At 54.2% G+C, this 18,240-nt stretch overlaps 1 protein-coding gene across 1 annotated transcript in view; it reads right to left on the minus strand.

The window, feature by feature from the left end:
- Positions 1-8,296: 8,296 nt before the first annotated feature.
- FSIP1 (fibrous sheath interacting protein 1) overlaps positions 8,297-18,240 on the minus strand; it is a 577,935-nt gene continuing 567,991 nt past the window's right edge. The window contains exon 12 of the mRNA XM_069209159.1: positions 8,297-8,780. Within this exon, the coding sequence (XP_069065260.1) occupies positions 8,746-8,780 (35 nt within the window). The 3' untranslated portion in view covers positions 8,297-8,745. The remainder of the gene's footprint in view (positions 8,781-18,240) is intronic.

Genomic DNA, 18,240 nt, shown 5'->3' on the forward strand with positions numbered 1-18,240 from the left:
CAGCCACCACCCTCAGTAGTGTGTCAGTACAGCCATCCCTGGGCCGTGTCATCCATGGGTGCAGTTGTCAACTCTAGGCGTGTAGGGCATGTTCCACGGAATGCGTAGCGGACCCCAAGTGCGCAACTTAGTGCAGGGGGCATCTGTGTCTGTCATGTCCGCTAACTGTACCGGAGATCCATGTACTCAATATCCCTTTATTTCTCTCTCCCCCCCCCTTTTTGTTTGTCTTTCTGTGCTTGTGTGCATCAGCATCATCAGGCGGAGGAGAAGTGGCATCGGGGCAGGAGGGAGCTGCATCTCACATGGCCCAGGAGGGCCATGCCACAGAGTCTGACTGGACCAGTGAGACGGAGGGCGAGGGGAGCTCCACGACGGGGACGACTGGACCCTGCAGCGACACGGACACGTCCTCGGAAGGGAGCTCCCTTGCGGGGGTGGCACCATCCGTGCCCCCCGCCATTACAGGTACAGCCGCCACCCAGCGCACCATCTCCGCCCTCCTAGCAGCCCCTCAGCGTTCGCCCCGTGCCCGCTCTGCCAGGAAGCCGGGCATCTCCTTCGCCCCAGGCACCTCAGGCCCTGCCCCTGTTACCCCCGCTGCCCTCAGTGCGGAGCTCATTGACCTCGTGAGGACGCTCATTGTTGGGCAGACTACCCTTTTGAATGCCATCCAGGGGGTGGAGAGGGAGGTTCATCGCAGCAATGCGTACCTGGAGGGCATTCATTCGGGTCAGGCTGCCCATCAGCGATCGTTCCAGGCTCTGGCCTCAGCACTGACGGCAGCCATTGTCGCTGTCTCCTGCCTCCCTCTACTAACTCCCTCCTCCCAGTCTCCTGTTCCTCTGCCTGTCCCACCCACACCATCAGACCAGCCTGCACACACCTCAACACCCAAGAGAAGCTCATCCAAACATAAGCACCACAGATCACGCAGACATTCACACACGCAACATTCCGATGCAGACATGCCAACAGTCACTACCACCTCTGTGACCCCCACCTCCTCGTATCCCTCCTCCCTCCCTGTGACGTCTACACTCACACCTCCATTCACCTCACCATCAGCCATTGTTTCCATCACCAGCACACCCTCCAGTCCAGTCTGCACACGTGCAGTCACCACCCCCACTGCCATTTACACGTCCCCTGTGTCCTCTCCCACTGTGTCTGTCACCCCCTCTTCGACACCACACAAACGCAGCCACCCACCCACCCAACAGCCATCCACCTCACGACAGCCTATCCCTCCTGCACCTGCACCCAAAGACAGCAAACGTGACTCACCTACAACCACATCCTCTCCCTCCACTCCCATTCCCACTGTACCTACCACTCTCCATTGTCCCAAGAAACTCTTCCTCGCCACTGCTAACTTCTTTCCTGACCCTGAGCCCCCCCCTCCTTCTCGTCGGGGTAAGAAGAGCACCTCAGCCACCACCAGCCCTGCAGCCCCCTTGACAAGGGTGCAGGGGTATTGGAGCCCACCAGCCCGCATGTCTGGATCTTCGCCCAGCAGCAAGGGGACAGCCAGCCCACCCCCTGGGAAGAGGAGCAGAAGGCGGAAGGGGCGCCGCAGGAGCCCGGCTTCTACATCCCCCCCGGACACCACCCAGACACAGTCACCAGCCACAGCTCCAAAGGGAGGAAAGGGCCACAGACTCCCGACTAAGGAGGGCAAGGGCAGCAAGTCGGAGAGGTCAGGCTGCAGGCCTGCTGCCCAGGAGGAGCACACCACCCCCATAGCCGCTGGCCAGGGAGGACCCAGCCCAGCTGGCCAGGAGGGCCCCACCACCCACAGCCCAGGTGGGCATTGAAGGAGCACCATCCCCGCTGCCCAGGAGGGCACCACCAGGCAATGAACAGTTGGCCATAGACCGGCCGCCGTCTCAAGAACCGCTGAACTGGGCCCGCCGTCTCAAGCACCGCTGAACTGGGCCCCGCCGTCTCAAGAACCGCTGAACTGGGCCCGCCGTCTCTAGCACCGCTGAACTGGGCCCCGCCGTCTCAAGCACCGCTGAACTGGGCCCCGCCGTCTCAAGCACCGCTGAACTGGGCCCCGCCGTCTCAAGAACCGCTGAACTGGGCCCCGCCGTCTCAAGCACCGCTGAACTGGGCCCCGCCGTCTCAAGCACCGCTGAACTGGGCCCCGCCGTCTCAAGCACCGCTGAACTGGGCCCGCCGTCTCAAGCACCGCTGAACTGGGCCCCGCCGTCTCCAGCACCGCTCCGCTGGGGACCGCCGTCTCAAGAACCGCTGAACTGGGCCCCGCCGTCTCCAGCACAGCTCCGCTGGGGACCGCCGTCTCAAGAACCGCTGAACTGGGCCCCGCCGTCTCAAGCACCGCTGAACTGGGCCCCGCCGTCTCAAGAACCGCTGAACTGGGCCCCGCCGTCTCAAGAACCGCTGAACTGGGCCCGCCGTCTCAAGCACCGCTGAACTGGGCCCCGCCGTCTCAAGCACCGCTGAACTGGGCCCCGCCGTCTCAAGCACCGCTGAACTGGGCCCCGCCGTCTCAAGAACCGCTGAACTGGGCCCCGCCGTCTCAAGAACCGCTGAACTGGGCCCGCCGTCTCAAGCACCGCTGAACTGGGCCCCGCCGTCTCAAGCACCACTGAACTGGGCCCCGCCGTCTCCAGCACCGCTCAGCTGGGGACCGCCGTCTCAAGAACCGCTGAACTGGGCCCGCCGTCTCCAGCACAGCTCCGCTGGGGACCGCCGTCTCAAGAACCGCTGAACTGGGCCCCGCCGTCTCCAGCACAGCTCCGCTGGGGACCGCCGTCTCAAGAACCGCTGAACTGGGCCCCGCCGTCTCAAGCACCGCTGAACTGGGCCCCGCCGTCTCAAGAACCGCTGAACTGGGCCCCGCCGTCTCAAGAACCGCTGAACTGGGCCCGCCGTCTCAAGCACCGCTGAACTGGGCCCCGCCGTCTCAAGCACCGCTGAACTGGGCCCCGCCGTCTCAAGCACCGCTGAACTGGGCCCCGCCGTCTCAAGCACCGCTGAACTGGGCCCCGCCGTCTCAAGAACCGCTGAACTAGGCCCCGCCGTCTCAAGAACCGCTGAACTGGGCCCGCCGTCTCAAGCACCGCTGAACTGGGCCCCGCCGTCTCAAGCACCGCTGAACTGGGCCCCGCCGTCTCCAGCACCGCTCCGCTGGGGACCGCCGTCTCAAGAACCGCTGAACTGGGCCCTTCAAGGCAAGACCCGCTGAACTGGGCCCTTCAAGGCAAGACCCGCTGAACTGGGCCCTTCAAGGCAAGAAGCGCTGAACTGGGCCCTTCAAGGCAAGAAGCGCTGAACTGGGCCCTTCAAGGCAAGAACCGCTGGCCCTTTGGCAGACGTGGCAGGGCAGGATCTGTCTCGGGCAGGGCTGCAGGATGTCCTCTGGCCAACATGCCTCCTCCAGTGGCAGTGGAGTCTGTTATGGACTGTTTGGACTGTGGCTTTGCTCTCCCCAGGATGGCCCAGTGGGCAGGCCACCCACTGTATGGACTGTATGGACTGTGGCTTTGCTCTCCCCAGGATGGCCCAGTGGGCAGGCCACCCACTGTATGGACTGTATGGACTGTGGCTTTGCTCTCCCCAGGATGGCCCAGTGGGCAGGCCACCCACTGTATGGACTGTATGGACTGTGGCTTTGCTCTCCCCAGGATGGCCCAGTGGGCAGGCCACCCACTGTATGGACTGTATGGACCACCCACTGTATGGAATGTATGGACTGTGGCTTTGCTCTCCCCAGGATGGGCCAGTGGTCATGGAGTCCCCTCGTGGATCTGGCGTCTTGTACTCAAGTGGCTGAGGTGCCCCCCCTTCCCTTCCCCCTGAGGTGCCTGTCCTATTTTCTTTCTGATGCCCCTGCAGTGTTCTCTCCGTGGAGTTCTTGTCGTGGGACTGGGCCTTGCCCCTTTGCACAGGACCCCTGTGGTCCACGGACAGTGGTTGGACTACATTTAGTAGCTGTATATATTTTGTACATAGTTTATTTATTTATTGGGATTACTGGTGTCCATATTTCAATATATCTGCCCGTTTATGATCTCTTCTTTTGGTCTTTGCATTATTTCGGAGGGGGGGGTTTGTGGGTTGTGACAGTGATCTGTGGGAATGCATTGATGTGTGTGTTGTAGTGGGTGTGGGTGGGTGGGTGTGTGCCGGTACTCTTTTCCCTCCCCTGTGTCGTAGGTGCAGTACTCACCGATGTCTTCCGCGCCGCCGGGCGTGCTCCTGGTACAGGAGCAGGTATAGGAGTGCGGGGATGACCTGCAACTCGGGTTCCATACTGCCGGAATCTCGCGTGGAGTGCGTAGAGGTGAGCGTTTTCCCGTCCGTAGTCTGTTTCCGCCGTGTTTTTATCGGCGGTGCTCAGGCCCCGGAAAAGGTGGCGGATTGGTGGGTCGTGATAGGGTGGGCGGTACATTGTCTGCCGCCTGGCTGTTGGCGGGGACCGCCGCGCTGTTTGTTTGTTCCGCCGTGGCGGGCGGAGTGTTAATGCGGCGGGCTGTGTTGGCGGTTCCCGCCAGGGTCAGAATTGCATATTTTGGACCGCCGGCCTGTTGGCGGGTTGGCCGCCGCATTATCACCGACCGCCAGGGTCAGAATGAGGGCCTCAGTCTCTCACCATTGACCCGGATCTTCAGCTACAGGATGGGCTTTGCCTCCTGCCCCACCTGGACACTCCTGCGTGGTCTGGACTCTGTCCCTTTTTTTTTGCAGGTCCTCCCTGCCTGTAATCTGCCCATGGGTTCCAACAGTCGGGTGCTGTTTCTGCATTCTCTAAGCACAACGTCCCCATGTTAACCTATGGGAAAACCTGGTAACTTACCTTTCTGCACCTGGCCGCTGAGATCCTCTAGGTACTTACCTTTTGTGGTTCCGCTCTTCCCCAGGCCTTGTCCAACTACTCCATATACTCTGGTTGGGAACACATTTTCGCATTCCATTTTTTTAGTACATGGTTTGGCCCCCTATTGTTAATTTATGCCTTTCCTGAGTACTTACCTGTGTATATCTTGTGTGTTCATATCTTCTGAGGGTGGTATACCAGTGGTAGACTAGTCTAGTCTAGTGTGCCTATAATAAAGTACCTTTATTTTTTAAACACTGTGTGGTTCTTTCATGTGTGTAAGTGCTGTGTGACTACAGAGGTATTGCACGAGCCTTGTATGTCTCCAAGCCTTGGGTACTTACACCTTACATCAGGTCCAGTTATCCCTTATTAGTGAAATGTAGTAGTGTTCTAGCAGCTTAGGCTGATAGAGGTAGCTATACAGAGCAGCTTAGGCTGAACTAGGAGACATGCAAAGCTCACGCAATACCACTTATAGTTACACAGTACTTATACACAAGTCAAGACAATACTCAGTGTTACCAAAAATAAAGGTAGTTTATTTGGGTGACACAAGGTCACAAATATATCCTTCTGGAGGTAAGTATTATATACAATATATACACTAGACACCAAAATAAGGTAAGTAATTAGACATAGGATAGTGCAAACAATCGGAAATGCTATAGAATGCAATGCGAGAAAATAGGTCTAGGGGCAACACAAACCATATCCTAAGAAAGTGGAATGTGAATCACGAATTCCCCCCCTAGAGAAGAGTAGTGTATAGAGAATCGCTGGGAGAGTAAGAATACAGTAAAGGTAAGTAAAGTACCCCACCCCAGAGCCCAGAAAAGCAGAAGTAAAGTACTGCAAGTTTCCTTAGGACACACTACAAGTTGTGATTAGAGTTATTGCAAGAACCAAGCAAGACTGCAAACAACAAATGGTGGATGCCTGGACCTGCAAATGAAGGAGACCAAGTCCAGAAGTCGAAAGAAGTTCCAGAAAGGACAGGAGCCCCTGCCAACCCAGAAGAGGGTGCAAAAGAAGAGTCCCCGGTTGGACAAAGACTGCAGAAATGCACCCAAGGAAGAAGTCAGCGGGTTCCTGCATGATGCACTGGATGTCCCATGAAGAGAAGTTGGATGCAGGAGAGTTTTGGCGCTGGATTCCTCCAACAAGCCTTGGTTCCGACAAAGTCGCATTTTGCGTCAAAGTGGAGCTATCTGGACCCAGGAGGGACCAGGGGGCCTCAACTCTGTGTGAGGCGGAAGAGGGGGGCTCTCAGCACTTTAGAGAGCCCTCGGAACACCAGATAGCACGCACGGGAGTCCCAGTACACGGGGACAAAGGAGGTGCAAAATGCGGTTGGTGCAGCACTACAAGGGAAGGTCCACCGCCGCCAGAGGACAACTCAGCCAGTTGAGCGTTGCAGGATAGAGTGCTGGGGAGCAACTTAGAAGGTGCCTGCTTGAGCAGGGGAGTAACTCCGTCACTCCACTGGAGATTTCTTTGGTCCTTCTGGTGCATGGTGAAGACAAGGAGTCCCCAGAGCGTGCACACCGTGGAGACTGTTGCCGTTGCTGGCTGGAGCTGATGTTGCAGAGGAAAAGTAGCCCTTCTGGATACTTTGTTGCTGTTACAACGGTTCCTGGAGCAGTTTGCGGTTGATCCAATGTCAGAGGATGAAGTAGTATTTGCAGAGGATTGCTGCTGGAAACTTGCAAGTAGAATCTGAAGAGAACCCACAGGAGAGACCCTAAATAGCCCTGAGAGGGGGATTAGCTACCTTATCAGGTTTGGACCTATCAGCAGGGGTTTCTGACATCACCTGCTGGCACTGGCCACTCAGAGGCGTCCAGAGTGTCCCCAAACCTTGGAAAACAAGATGGCTGAAGTCTGGGACACACTGGAGGAGCTCTGGGCACCACCCCTTGGGTGGTGATGGACAGGGGAGTGGTCACTCTCCTTTCCTTTGTCGAGTTTCGCGCCAGAGCAGGGACTGGGGCTCCCTGAACCGGTGTAGACTGGCTTAAGCAGGGAGGGCACCATCTGTGCCCTTCAAAGCATTTCCAGAGGCTGGGGAGGCTACCCCTCCACAGCCTGTTACACCTATTTTCAAAGGGAGAGGGTGTAACACCCTGCTCTCAGAGGAAATTCTTTGTTCTGCCTTCCTGGAACTGGGCTGCCCAGACCCCAGGAGGGCAGAACCCTGTCTGTGAGGTGGCAGCAGCTGTAACTGCCGTGCAAGCCTCAGAGAGCTGGTTTGGCAGTACTGGGGGTCCATGGTGGAGCCCCCACAATGCATGGAATTGGCTCCCCAATACCAGATTTGGAATGGGGGACAATTCCATGATCCTAGACACCTTTCATGTCCATATTCAGGGTTACCAATGTGAAGCTACATATAGGTATTGACCTACATATAGTGCACGCGTATAATGGTGTCCCCGCACTAACAAAGTCCCGGGAATGGGCCCTGAACTATATGGGGGTACCTTTTCTAGTGGAAGGGTGCCCTCACTCTTAGTAACTTTGCACCTAACCTTCAGCAAGTGAAGGTTAGACATATAGGTGACTTATAAAGTACTCAAGTGCAGTGAAAATGGCTGTGAAATACCGTGTGCACTATTTCACACAGGCTGCAATGGCAGGACTGTGGAAGGGTTTGTGTGAGCTCCCTATGGGTGGCAAAAGAAATGCTGCAGCCCATAAGGATCTCCTGGAACCCCAATGCCCTGGGCACCTAGGTACCATATACTAGGGACTTAAAAGGGGGATCCAGTGTGCCAATTGAAATTGGTAAATGAAGTCACTAGCCTATAGTGACACATTTAAAAGCAGAGAGAGCATAAGCACTGAGGTTCTGGTTAGCAGAGCCTCAGTGACACAGTTAGGCACCACACAGGTGTACACATTAGGCCACAAACTATGAGCACTGAGGTCCTGGCTAGCAGGATCTCAGTGAGACAGGCAAAACATACTGACATATGGGTTTTTATCTATGAGCAATGGGGTCCTGGCTAGCAGGATCCTAGTGAAAAAGTAAAAACACACTGACGAACACTCACAAACAGGCCAAAGGTGGGGGTAACCATGCTAGAAAGAGGCTACTTTCTCACAGCCTGGCTTCTAGACACTGCCTACACCTCACTAATAGGGGATACCTGGACCTGGTATAAGGTCTAACACCATAGGTGTCAATCACACACTGGGCCAGCTTCCTACAGGCACACAGTACGTCACACTGATCAATAAAATACAGAACAGCAGCTAACCAGCGATGAAAGTTTGAAAAGTAAAAAAAGAATCATCTGGGACAAGTGAAAACCAAGCACCAGCCAGAGCAGACATGCTGCAGGTAGTTTATAACCAAGTGGCAAGTTGGGATGCGGTCAGAATCCTTAAGTGTATTTACATGTGGAACACAATCTGATACAGATTAGAAATGACTGAGTTGTGAAATGCAGATAAACTGAATATTTATTCACACCAATCTACCATTAGCTCTCACAGGAAATTTAAAAATGATGCTACAAAGGCAAACATCAAAGATGGTATAAAATCACAAAAACCTGAATGAAATGTTCAAGTTACTTTCAGTCTGGCCGGGACCTGGACAGCCTGTGAATGACTGGATCTGAGCCTGTATCTGGTCCTTGGCAGCCAGTGACTGACGGGGCCCTGTCCTGTGACTGTGAGGGCTTCCTCCACGGGCTCTATCAGTTCTCCCAGGGAGGCCCTGGCTGTGATTGGTGGATCCTGGAAGACTCAGGAATGTGTTCATGGAGTCCTGCAGGTCCAGCAACCCCCCAGCAGACACAGAAGGAGATGTTTGTTCCAGCTAGAGACTGACAGTTCAGGGGAATGATGGGAAGACAGAAGCAGTTTGAGAACTTCGAAGCACACTGGGATCAGTCACCTGCAACATCTTCAAGTTCAAAGTCATCTGAAAAAAATCAACAAGGAGATCAGAAAAAAGGGAATCAGGAAATCTGTGAAAAAAGCTTTGTTTTCTACATAAGATGAAAACCAGTTCCTCACACTACTCACAAATATCAACCGAGGGGCTACAGCAGCCTCCATCATCAGACCTTTCATCTCCGAGAATAACAGAACAGCCTCAAAGATTAACTTCACCTTATTGACAGGAGGGGCCATGATTCACAAAAGGCAGAGCCTCGACTGGATCATAATGTCCCTCCCTCTCTCAGCAGTGGTAACGAACAAAAAACTTACCTTCTGTAACGCACTATCTAGCTGCAGATTCCTTGCCTTGGAATTTCCCCAGCATCAGACTGGATCGGGAAGATTTTTGCTTGAGCGGTATGTGGGAAAGTACCCTCTTTTTGGCATGGTTACCCCTACTTTTTGCCTGCTGTTAGTGTGTTTTGACCGTATTCACTGGGATCCTGCTAACCAGGACCCCAGTGACTGTGCTCTCGCCATCTACATTTGGTTGTCAAGGACACTGCACACCCCACAATAGGCATACTGGTGCCCCCATTACTCCCTAGAATATGGTACTTGGGTACCCAGTGCATTAGGGCACCAGGGGTTCCCATGGGCTGCAGCATGTATTGTGCCACCCATGGGAGCCCATGCAAAGACTTCTGCAGGCCTCCCATTGCACCCTTTCACAAAAGGACACTGCACAAGGTCACTTTAAGTCACCCCTGTGGAAGGCCATCCTATTCCAGAGGGCAGGTACCTGAGTGTGAGGGCACCCCTGCATGAGCAGAGGTGCCCCCACGAACTCCAGCTCCATTACACTAGACTTCATAAGTGCTGAGAAGCCATTTTACTCCTGTACTGGACACAAGTCACTACCTATGGTCCAGCTACATAATAACTCCGAACCTGGGCATGTTTGGTATCAAACATGTCAGAATCATACCCTAATACTATTGCCAGTATTGGTTGTACGATTAAATGCACTCTAGGGGCTCCCTAGAGGACTCCCCAGTATTGTTCCTACCAGTCTTCTAGGATTTTGCAAGCAGCCCCCGCTGCTGCCACCCTCCTCAATGGGTTTCTGCCCTCCTGCTGCTTATCCAGCTCAAGCAGAGGAGGACATAACAAATGATTTCCTATCGGAGAGGGAGGCAACACCCTCTCCCCATAGAAATAGGTATGACATGGCTTGGGAGGGGTAGCTACTAAGCCACCCGTATGCTGGGAGGGCACATTTGGTGCCCTTCTTGCATAAACCAACTTGCACCAGTCCAGGCACACCCAGTCCCAGCTCTGGTGCGAATCTGGACAAAGGAAAGGGGAGTGACCACTCCCCTGTCAACACCACCCTAGGGGTGGTGCCCAGAGCTCCTCCAGGTGGCCACTTGGTTCTGCCATATTGAATCCAAGATATGCAGAGGCCCCTGGGAGCATCTAAGTGGCCAGGTCAGGCAGGTGATGTCACAGCCCCCTCCTAATAGGTAGTCAACTTGCAGGTGACCAAACCCCCTTTAAGGGCTATTTAGGGTCTCCCTCTTGGGTGGGTCCTCAGAGTCGAAGTGCAAGATTCCAGCAGGACTCCTCTGCATTGTTTACTTCATCTTCTGGTCACTGGAACTGCATCTGGACTCTTCAGGAACCAACAATCTGCAACTTCAGCATCAACTCCGCACTGCAACATTGCTTCTCTGGCTCCTTTCAGCAACTACAACATTTCCCTGGTTGTGCATCCTCTGAGGGCAGCGAGTCTTCAGCCTGCACAAGAATTAGGAAGGAAACTCCCTTGGAGTGAAGGATTTGCTCCCCTGCATCCGCAGGCACCAACTGGAACAAAGACCAGCTGTGTTTATCTGCTCTCCTCTGGAACTGTGTGGATCCTGCATCACAGGTGGTGGTCTAGAGTGGTCCGCTAGGGCCTCTCTACCAGCTGTCCAACTTGGGAGAATGTTAGCCCTTGCCTCTCCTTGCAAAACAGTACCCCTGTGCACCGCGATTGTTGTAGCTACCAAGGGTTGTTTGCTCCTTTGCTCCTCCTCCAAGGTATCTTCAGGCTCTGTGTAGCCCCGGCCCCTAGCACTTCTTCCTGCAACGCACAGCCTCCTGCTTTCTGCTCCAGAACGTGGGACACTCCTCCAGGTGTGCTGAGTGGGCCTCACGGCGACTCCTGTACCTGCAGCCAGTGGGTTGTACGCGGGGGGTTTGGCCTCTTCTTGTAACTCTTCCAGCTGCTGAGGTCACCCAAGACTACCCTCCATGAGTTGAGTCCTCCTTGCTGGTTCTCTTCAGCCTTGCAAGCCTTCTTCTCCAACTCTTGCATTTGTAAAGGATTGTGGTGGGTTTCCAGCACCACTGACCGACTGCATCTCGACCGCCGACATGGGACATCACTGGCATCACTTCTGGGACTCCTCTTCGGCTTCCTGTGCTGCTGAAATTCTTCGCCCACTATCGACCTTTTCCTCCGTCCACCGAAGGGTGGGTAGTGGAACTGCCACAACGGGATGCTCCAACTCGAACTGGACTTGGTCCCCTTCCTTTGCAGGGCCTCTTCTGTCAGGATCAACACTTGGTTTCTTCCAGTCTTGGTTGAGTCTTGCACAATCCTTTCCAAAGTCTTCCTGTGGGGTTTGGGGAAAACCAGGTACTTACCTCTCCTCTCTGGTACTCACCCCTTGTGGTTCCTAGTTCCTCCAGCTCCCTTCCACTGATTCCTCTTCCTTGGGTGGGGGACTGCCTTTCACATTCCACTTTTTTAGTATATGGTCCTACACTCCGCTAGGGCCCTCACTATTTGCTGTTGCTTTTACCAATGCCTATTGTTTTCTATGCTATTTACTGATTATTCATGTGTATACAATAGTGTGCTTACTTACCTCCTATTGGAGCATTGCCTATACAGTATTTTAGTATTTGTGTTACAATACTAAAGTACCTTTATTTTTGTAACACTGAGTGTTTTCTTTCATGTGGGAGTACTGTGTGACTACAGTGGTATTGCATGAGCTTTGCATGTTTCCTAGATAAGCCTTGGCTGCTCATCCACAGCTACCTATAGAGAGCCCTGGCTTCCTAGACACTGACTACATTACACGAAGAGGGGATACCTGGGCCTGGTATAAGGTGATAACACCGTCGGTGCCCACCACACACCAGGCCAGCTTCCTACACAGTACCCCACAGTAGGTGGCACTGATCGGTTCTGCGTGGTGTCGTTGGCGTCATTCAAGCTGGAAGTGACATTGTGGCCACTTACATAGGCACCACCTCGGCGCACTGACGTCTGTTACTTTTTCACAACTTTCCACGCAAGAAGCACGGAGCCATTAAGTGTACAAACTAGGGCCCTGAAAGGGAGTATCCTTAGCCCTAGAAATCTATCTGTAAAGCAGGGAGGACAGGTGGGTCGATAAGGAGTCTGCAGCTAGGTGTTGTCTCTACCAGATGAGGTGTTACCAAAGGTAAGTAAATTGTTTCTCTGATAGAGACTTGTAGCCGCAGATTCCATACCTTTGAATAGATACCCAAGCAATACCATTCCTGGTGGTGGGCTGCAGACTAATTTGTTAAAGTAGGAAGTCCTGCAGGTCCGAATGGGTGAAATACCCATCCCTGTGGACCTGACTGTTAGGGCAGTAGTGTTTTGTAAACGTTTGCAGGGATGGCCACGTTGCTGCCTGGCAGATGTCCAGGACTGGGAGTCCATGTGCTAATGCAGTGGTTTCAGCTTTGGCTCTTGTGGGATGAGCCCGCAAATCCTCAGGGGATCGCTTCTTGGTCAGTGCGTAGCCACTGAGAGATGGTTCATTTCTGCACCGCCCAACCTTTCTTCACACTGACATACCCTACCAAGAGTTGGCTGTCCACCTGGAACACTTTTGTGAGGTCAAGGTAGAACAACAATGCTCACTTTGGGTCCTGACAGTGGAGTTGCTCTTCTTCTTTGGAGGGATGTGGAGGAGCAAAGCAAGTTGGCAAGGTGACAGATTGACCCACATGATATGGTGTCACCACTTTCAGAAGGAAAAGGCCTTAGTGTGAAGCCCCAGTTTGTCTGTAAAAACACACAAGTATGGAGGCTTGGATGACAAAGCCTGCAGTTCACTCACCCCCTGGGAAGATGAAATTGTCATGAGAGATGCTGTTTTGAGTGTGAGCAGCCAGAAGGGACAATTGTGTATAGGCTTGAAAGGCGCACACATTAAAAACTAAGAACCAAATTAAGGTCCCACTGAGTCCTGAGTAAAGATGAAGTGGGGAACATATGTACAAGACCTTTAAAGAATCTATTTACAATAGGAAACTGAAAGAGGGCTGCTCAGGCAGCTGTGAGAAGGCAGACAGAACAGAAAGGTAACCCTCCAGGGTACCCAAGCAGAGCCCTGCTGGGCAAGGGTGAGAAGTGGGACGCCTGGCTGCCAGAATGCCATTACGGACTTCAGGAGGAGGATGGAAAGCTGTCAACTGTTGCCGCTCAATCGCAATGCAAGAAGGCAGTGGGTTGATAGGTTAGGGTGGAGAATCCTCCCCTGCGACAGAAGATCCTCCCGAAAGGGCAGCCTGATCACAGGATCAGTGCTCAATTACAGAAGCCTGGGATACCAGACTTTCCATGGCCAGTCCGGAGCCACAAGAATTATGTGGGCCTGGTCATTCCTGATCTTCCTGAGAATTTTGGGCAGGAGTGGAATGGACAGAAAGGCGTACAGGAGGCCTGAGCTCCATTCGAGCTGAAAAACGTCTCTGAGCGATATCTGCCTTGGAAACTGACATTGCTCACTCTTGGCAGAGGCAAACAGATCTACCCAAGGCTCTCCCCGCTGCAGAAAAAGACCTTGCGCGACCTCCGGATGGAAGCGCCATTTGTGATCTGCTAGGCAGTGACAGCTAAGTTTGTCCACTCTGGTGTTCTGGCAGCCCGCCAGATAATGAACCACCCAGTATCTGCCCTGCTGTTCCAGCCCTGTCCAGAGACACAGGGCCTCTTGACAAAGGGTCCACGACCCCACCCTGCCATGTTTGCTGCAGTACCACATGGCGGTGGTGTTGTCCATGAACACCTGCCCTAGCCTTCTCTTGATGTAGGGTAGAAAGACTTTCAATGCTAGTCGGATCGCCACGAGTTCCAGCACTGGGCTGGGCAGGAGGGCAGAACCCTGTCTGTGAGGTGGCAGCAGCTGTAGCTGCAGTGCAAGCCTCAGAGAGCCGGTTTGGCAGTACTGGGGGTCCATAGTGGAGTCTCCAGGATTTAGGAACTGGCTCCCCAATACCAGATTTGGAATACGGGACAATTCCATGATCTTAGACATGTTACATGGCCATATTCGGAGTTACCATTGTAAAGCTACATCTAGGTATTGACCTATATGTAGTGCACGCGTGTAATGGCGTCCCCGCACTCACAAATTCCGGGGAAATGGCCTTGAACTATTTGAGGGCACCTTTGCTAGTGCCAGGGTGCCCTCACACTTAGTAACTCTGCACCTAACCTTCAGCAAATGAAGGTTAGACATATAGGTGACTTATAAGTTACTTGAGTGCAGTGAAAATGGCTGTGAAATAGCGTGTGCGTTATTTCACTCAGGCTGCAGTGGCAGTCCTGTCTATGGGTTTGTCTGAGCTCCTTATGGGTGGCAAAATAAATGCTGCAGACCATATGGATCTCTTCATACCCCAATGCCCTGGGTACCGAGGTATCATATACTAGGGACTTATAAGGGTGGGTCCAGTGTGCCAACTGAAATTGGTAAATGTAGGCACTGGCCTACAGTGACAAATTTAAAAGCAGAGAGAGCATGAGCACTGAGGTTCTGATTAGCAGAGCCTCAGTGACACAGTTAGGCACCACACAGGCATACACATTCAGGCCACAAACTATGAGCACTGGGGTCCTGACTAGCAGGATCCCAGGTAGACAGTAAAAACACACTGACACACACTCACAAACAGGCCAAAAGTGGGGGGTAACCATGCTAGAAAGAGGCTACTTTCCTACAGGGGCCAAACCATATAATAAAAAAGTGGAATAGAGAATGGGTCCCCCATCAGAGGATATGGAGTGGTTAGCCAAGAACTGGGAGAGCGTGGTACCCCAAGAAGTAAGAATCTAGAAGAGTCCTATCGACCAGGAGAGCTGAAGTAAGTTACCTGGTCGACCCATAGGCTAACAAGAGGATTCGTAAATGGAGTATTGCAAAAGCAGGACCAGGTCGATGGAACCCAATGCTGGATTCCAGAAGAAAAGGACCTGTGAAAGGAAGGGACAGAGTCCAGACAAAGCATGAGTGTCCAGGTGGGGCAGGAGGCAATGCCCACCCTTCTGAGGGTGAAGATACGGTCAACAGTGATGAAGGAAGTCTAGCTGCGGGGTCCAGGAGCTGCAGAGGAGTCCCTGAAGTCACCTAGGAGCTGTCCCTAATCAGTCGCCGAATTGCAGACGGGTCAGTGGTCAGGATGGCCACCAACAAGCACATGCAAATGCAACTGGAACTATGGAGGATTTGCAGAGCTGAAGAGGACCAGCAAGGTCCTGGGGACTCGACCCTTAGAGGGAGTCTGGGCTGACCCTCAGAAGACAGAAGAGCCAGCAGAAGCAGTTGGAGCCCCCGCGAGCGGCCCACTGGCAGCAGGCACAGCAAGTAGCAGGAGGCCCAGTCAGCACACCTGGAGAGGAGTCCCACGTGGCTGGAACAGCAGAGGTAGAGTGCTGGGGCGCGGGCTATTTGGAGTCTAAAGATCCCTCTGGACAGGAGTTAACAAACCTTGATTGGTGCAGCAATTGGCGGTGCCCAGGGATTTTGTCCCAGTGGCAGAGGCAAGGGCTCACCGTCTTCCACATTGGAAAGAAGGCAGAGAGGACCCAGAGGACCCCCTCAGAACCTGTGTTGGAGAATCTTCACAGATCCTGAAGACAGAAGATCCTACCAACCAGAGGTCATTGCCTTAGGTGCCTGCGGATGCAGGGGAGTGTCTCCTTCGGTCCAAAGGAGATTCCTTCTTGCTTCCTAGTGCAGTCGAGGTCTTGCCAACCCGAGGTTGCACAGCCTTGGAAATGTTGCAGAATGCTGGCAGGAGCCACTGAAACAATGTTGCAAGGATACGTCTTTTCAGGCTGCGCAGTCTTGTTCGGTCCCTCTGTTGCCCAGCAGTGGTTCCGGAGGCCAGGAGCAGATGTCTTTTGCAGAGGAGACCTAGTGGAGTCTTGCACGATGAAGTGGGGATCCACCCTCAAGGGAGTCCCTAAATAACCCAAAAAAGGGATTTGGTCACTCTGGGATGACCACCTATCAGGAGGGGTCACTGACGTCAGCTACCTGGCCTACCCAGTCAGATGCTCCCAGAGGCATCTACACATCTTGGTTTCAAGACGGCAAAACTAAGTGGCCACCTGGGGGAGCTCTGTGCACCACCCTAGGGGTGGAGCTGGGCAGGGGAGTGGTCACTCCCCTTTCCTTTGTGTTTCACACCAGAGCGGGGAGCAGCGGTCCCTGGACTAGTGCATACCGAACTTTGCGAGGAGGGCACCACATGTGCCCTTCAAAGCAGTCCAGTGGCATGGGGAGGCTACCCCCCCAGCCATGTAACAACTATTTCCAAAGGAGAAAAGGTTGCACCCCTTTCCTACAGGAAATCCTCTGTCTTCCTTCACCTGCTCGAGCTGGTCAAGCAGCAGGAGGGCAGAATCCTGCCTGAGAGGCTGCCAGGAGAGTGGGTCACCTGCAGACCCCGGAAAACTGGCAGGAGCAGAACTGGGGGATCCTCTAAGGAGCCCCCAGAGTGCATGGAATCATGCCACCAATGATGGCATCAGTACTGGGGTATAATGCAGGCATGGTTGATAACAAACATGCCTAGGCTCGGAGATACCATTATATAGCTGGACCACAGGTACCTGTGGCCGGTAAACGGTTAAAATGGCTTCGCTGCACTTACAAAGGCCAGTGCATTGGAGCTGTTGTTTGCGGGGCCACCTCTGTTCATGCAGGGGTGTCCTCACACACAGGGACCTGCACCCTGCCTTCTGGGCTAGGAGGGCCTGCTATAGGGATGACTTAGTGACCAGTAGTGAGAGGGTGCATGCACCCTTTCACGCAGGCTGCAACGGCAGGCCTGCAGACACACTTTGCATGGCCTCCCATGGGTGGCATAATACATGCTGCAGCCCATGGAGAACTCCTGGTGCCCCAATGTACTGGGTACCTAAGTACCATATACTAGGGACTTATATGGGCGCACCAGTGTGGCAACTGTGGGGTGTAAAGGGGACCAAAGCAACCAAATTTAGAGGAGAGAGCACATCACTGGGGTCCTGGTTAGCAGGATCCCAGTGAAAACAGTCTAAGCACACTGACAGCGGGCAAAACGTGGGAGTGACCATGCCAAAGAGTGACTTTCCTACACTCACACACCTCAACCTCTCAGGTGTCTCACACGCGTCACCCTCTCACTGGTCTATCATTCTGCAACCTCCTGAGGTGTCTCTCACGCCTTACTCTCTAAGGGGTCTCACCCCCTCCAGCCCAATCATCCTCTCAGGGGTATCGCCTCCTCCACCCCTCGCAGGGGTCTACCCCCCTCCAGTTCCCCTCCTCCCCTGTCTCACACCCTCTCAGGGGTCTCACCTCCTCCAGCCCCCACCACTCCTGCCACCCTCTCAGGGGTCTCACTTCATCCAGCCCCACCCACCGTCTCAGGGGGTCTCACCTTCTGCAGTCTCCTCAGGGGCCTCACACACGTCGCCCTCTCAGGGGTCTCACATTCTGCAGCCTCCTCAGTTGCCTCACAGACGTCACCATTTCAGGGGTCTCCACCCTTCCACTCCCTTTCTGTGCCTCGCACATCACACCCTCTCAGGGGTCTCACCACCTACTATTCCCCACCGGAGTCCTGCCCACCCTACTCTCAGGGTCTCACCTTCTTCAGCCTCTTCACGTATCTCACACACCTTACCCTCTCAGCGGTCTACCCCCCTCCAGGTCCCATACTCCCGTGCCCCACACCCTCTCAGGGGTCTCACTCCCTCCAGCTCACCCATCCTCTCCGGGGTCTCACGTCCTCTAGCACTCTCAGGGGTCTCATCTCCTCCAGCCCCATCCACCGTCTCGGGGGGTCTCACCTCCTCCAGCCCTATCAGGGGGTCTCCCCTCCTTCACCCCCCCCCCCCCCAGTGCCTCACACACTCTCAGGGGTCTCTCCCCTCATCCAGCCCTCTCAGGGGTCCCACTTCCTCCAGGTCCCGTCCTCCCATGCCTCACACCCTCTCAGAGGTCCCACCGCCTTCGGCCTCCCTCCCCCCATCCTCTCAGGGGTCTCACATTCTGCAGCCTCCTCAGTTGCCTCACAGACGTCACCATTTCAGGGGTCTCCACCCTTCCACTCCCTTTCTGTGCCTCGCACATCACACCCTCTCAGGGGTCTCACCACCTACTGTTCCCCCACCGGTGTCCTGCCCACCCTAC

The sequence above is a fragment of the Pleurodeles waltl genome, chromosome 9 (assembly GCF_031143425.1).
Source record: "Pleurodeles waltl isolate 20211129_DDA chromosome 9, aPleWal1.hap1.20221129, whole genome shotgun sequence".
NCBI lineage: Eukaryota > Metazoa > Chordata > Amphibia > Caudata > Salamandridae > Pleurodeles > Pleurodeles waltl.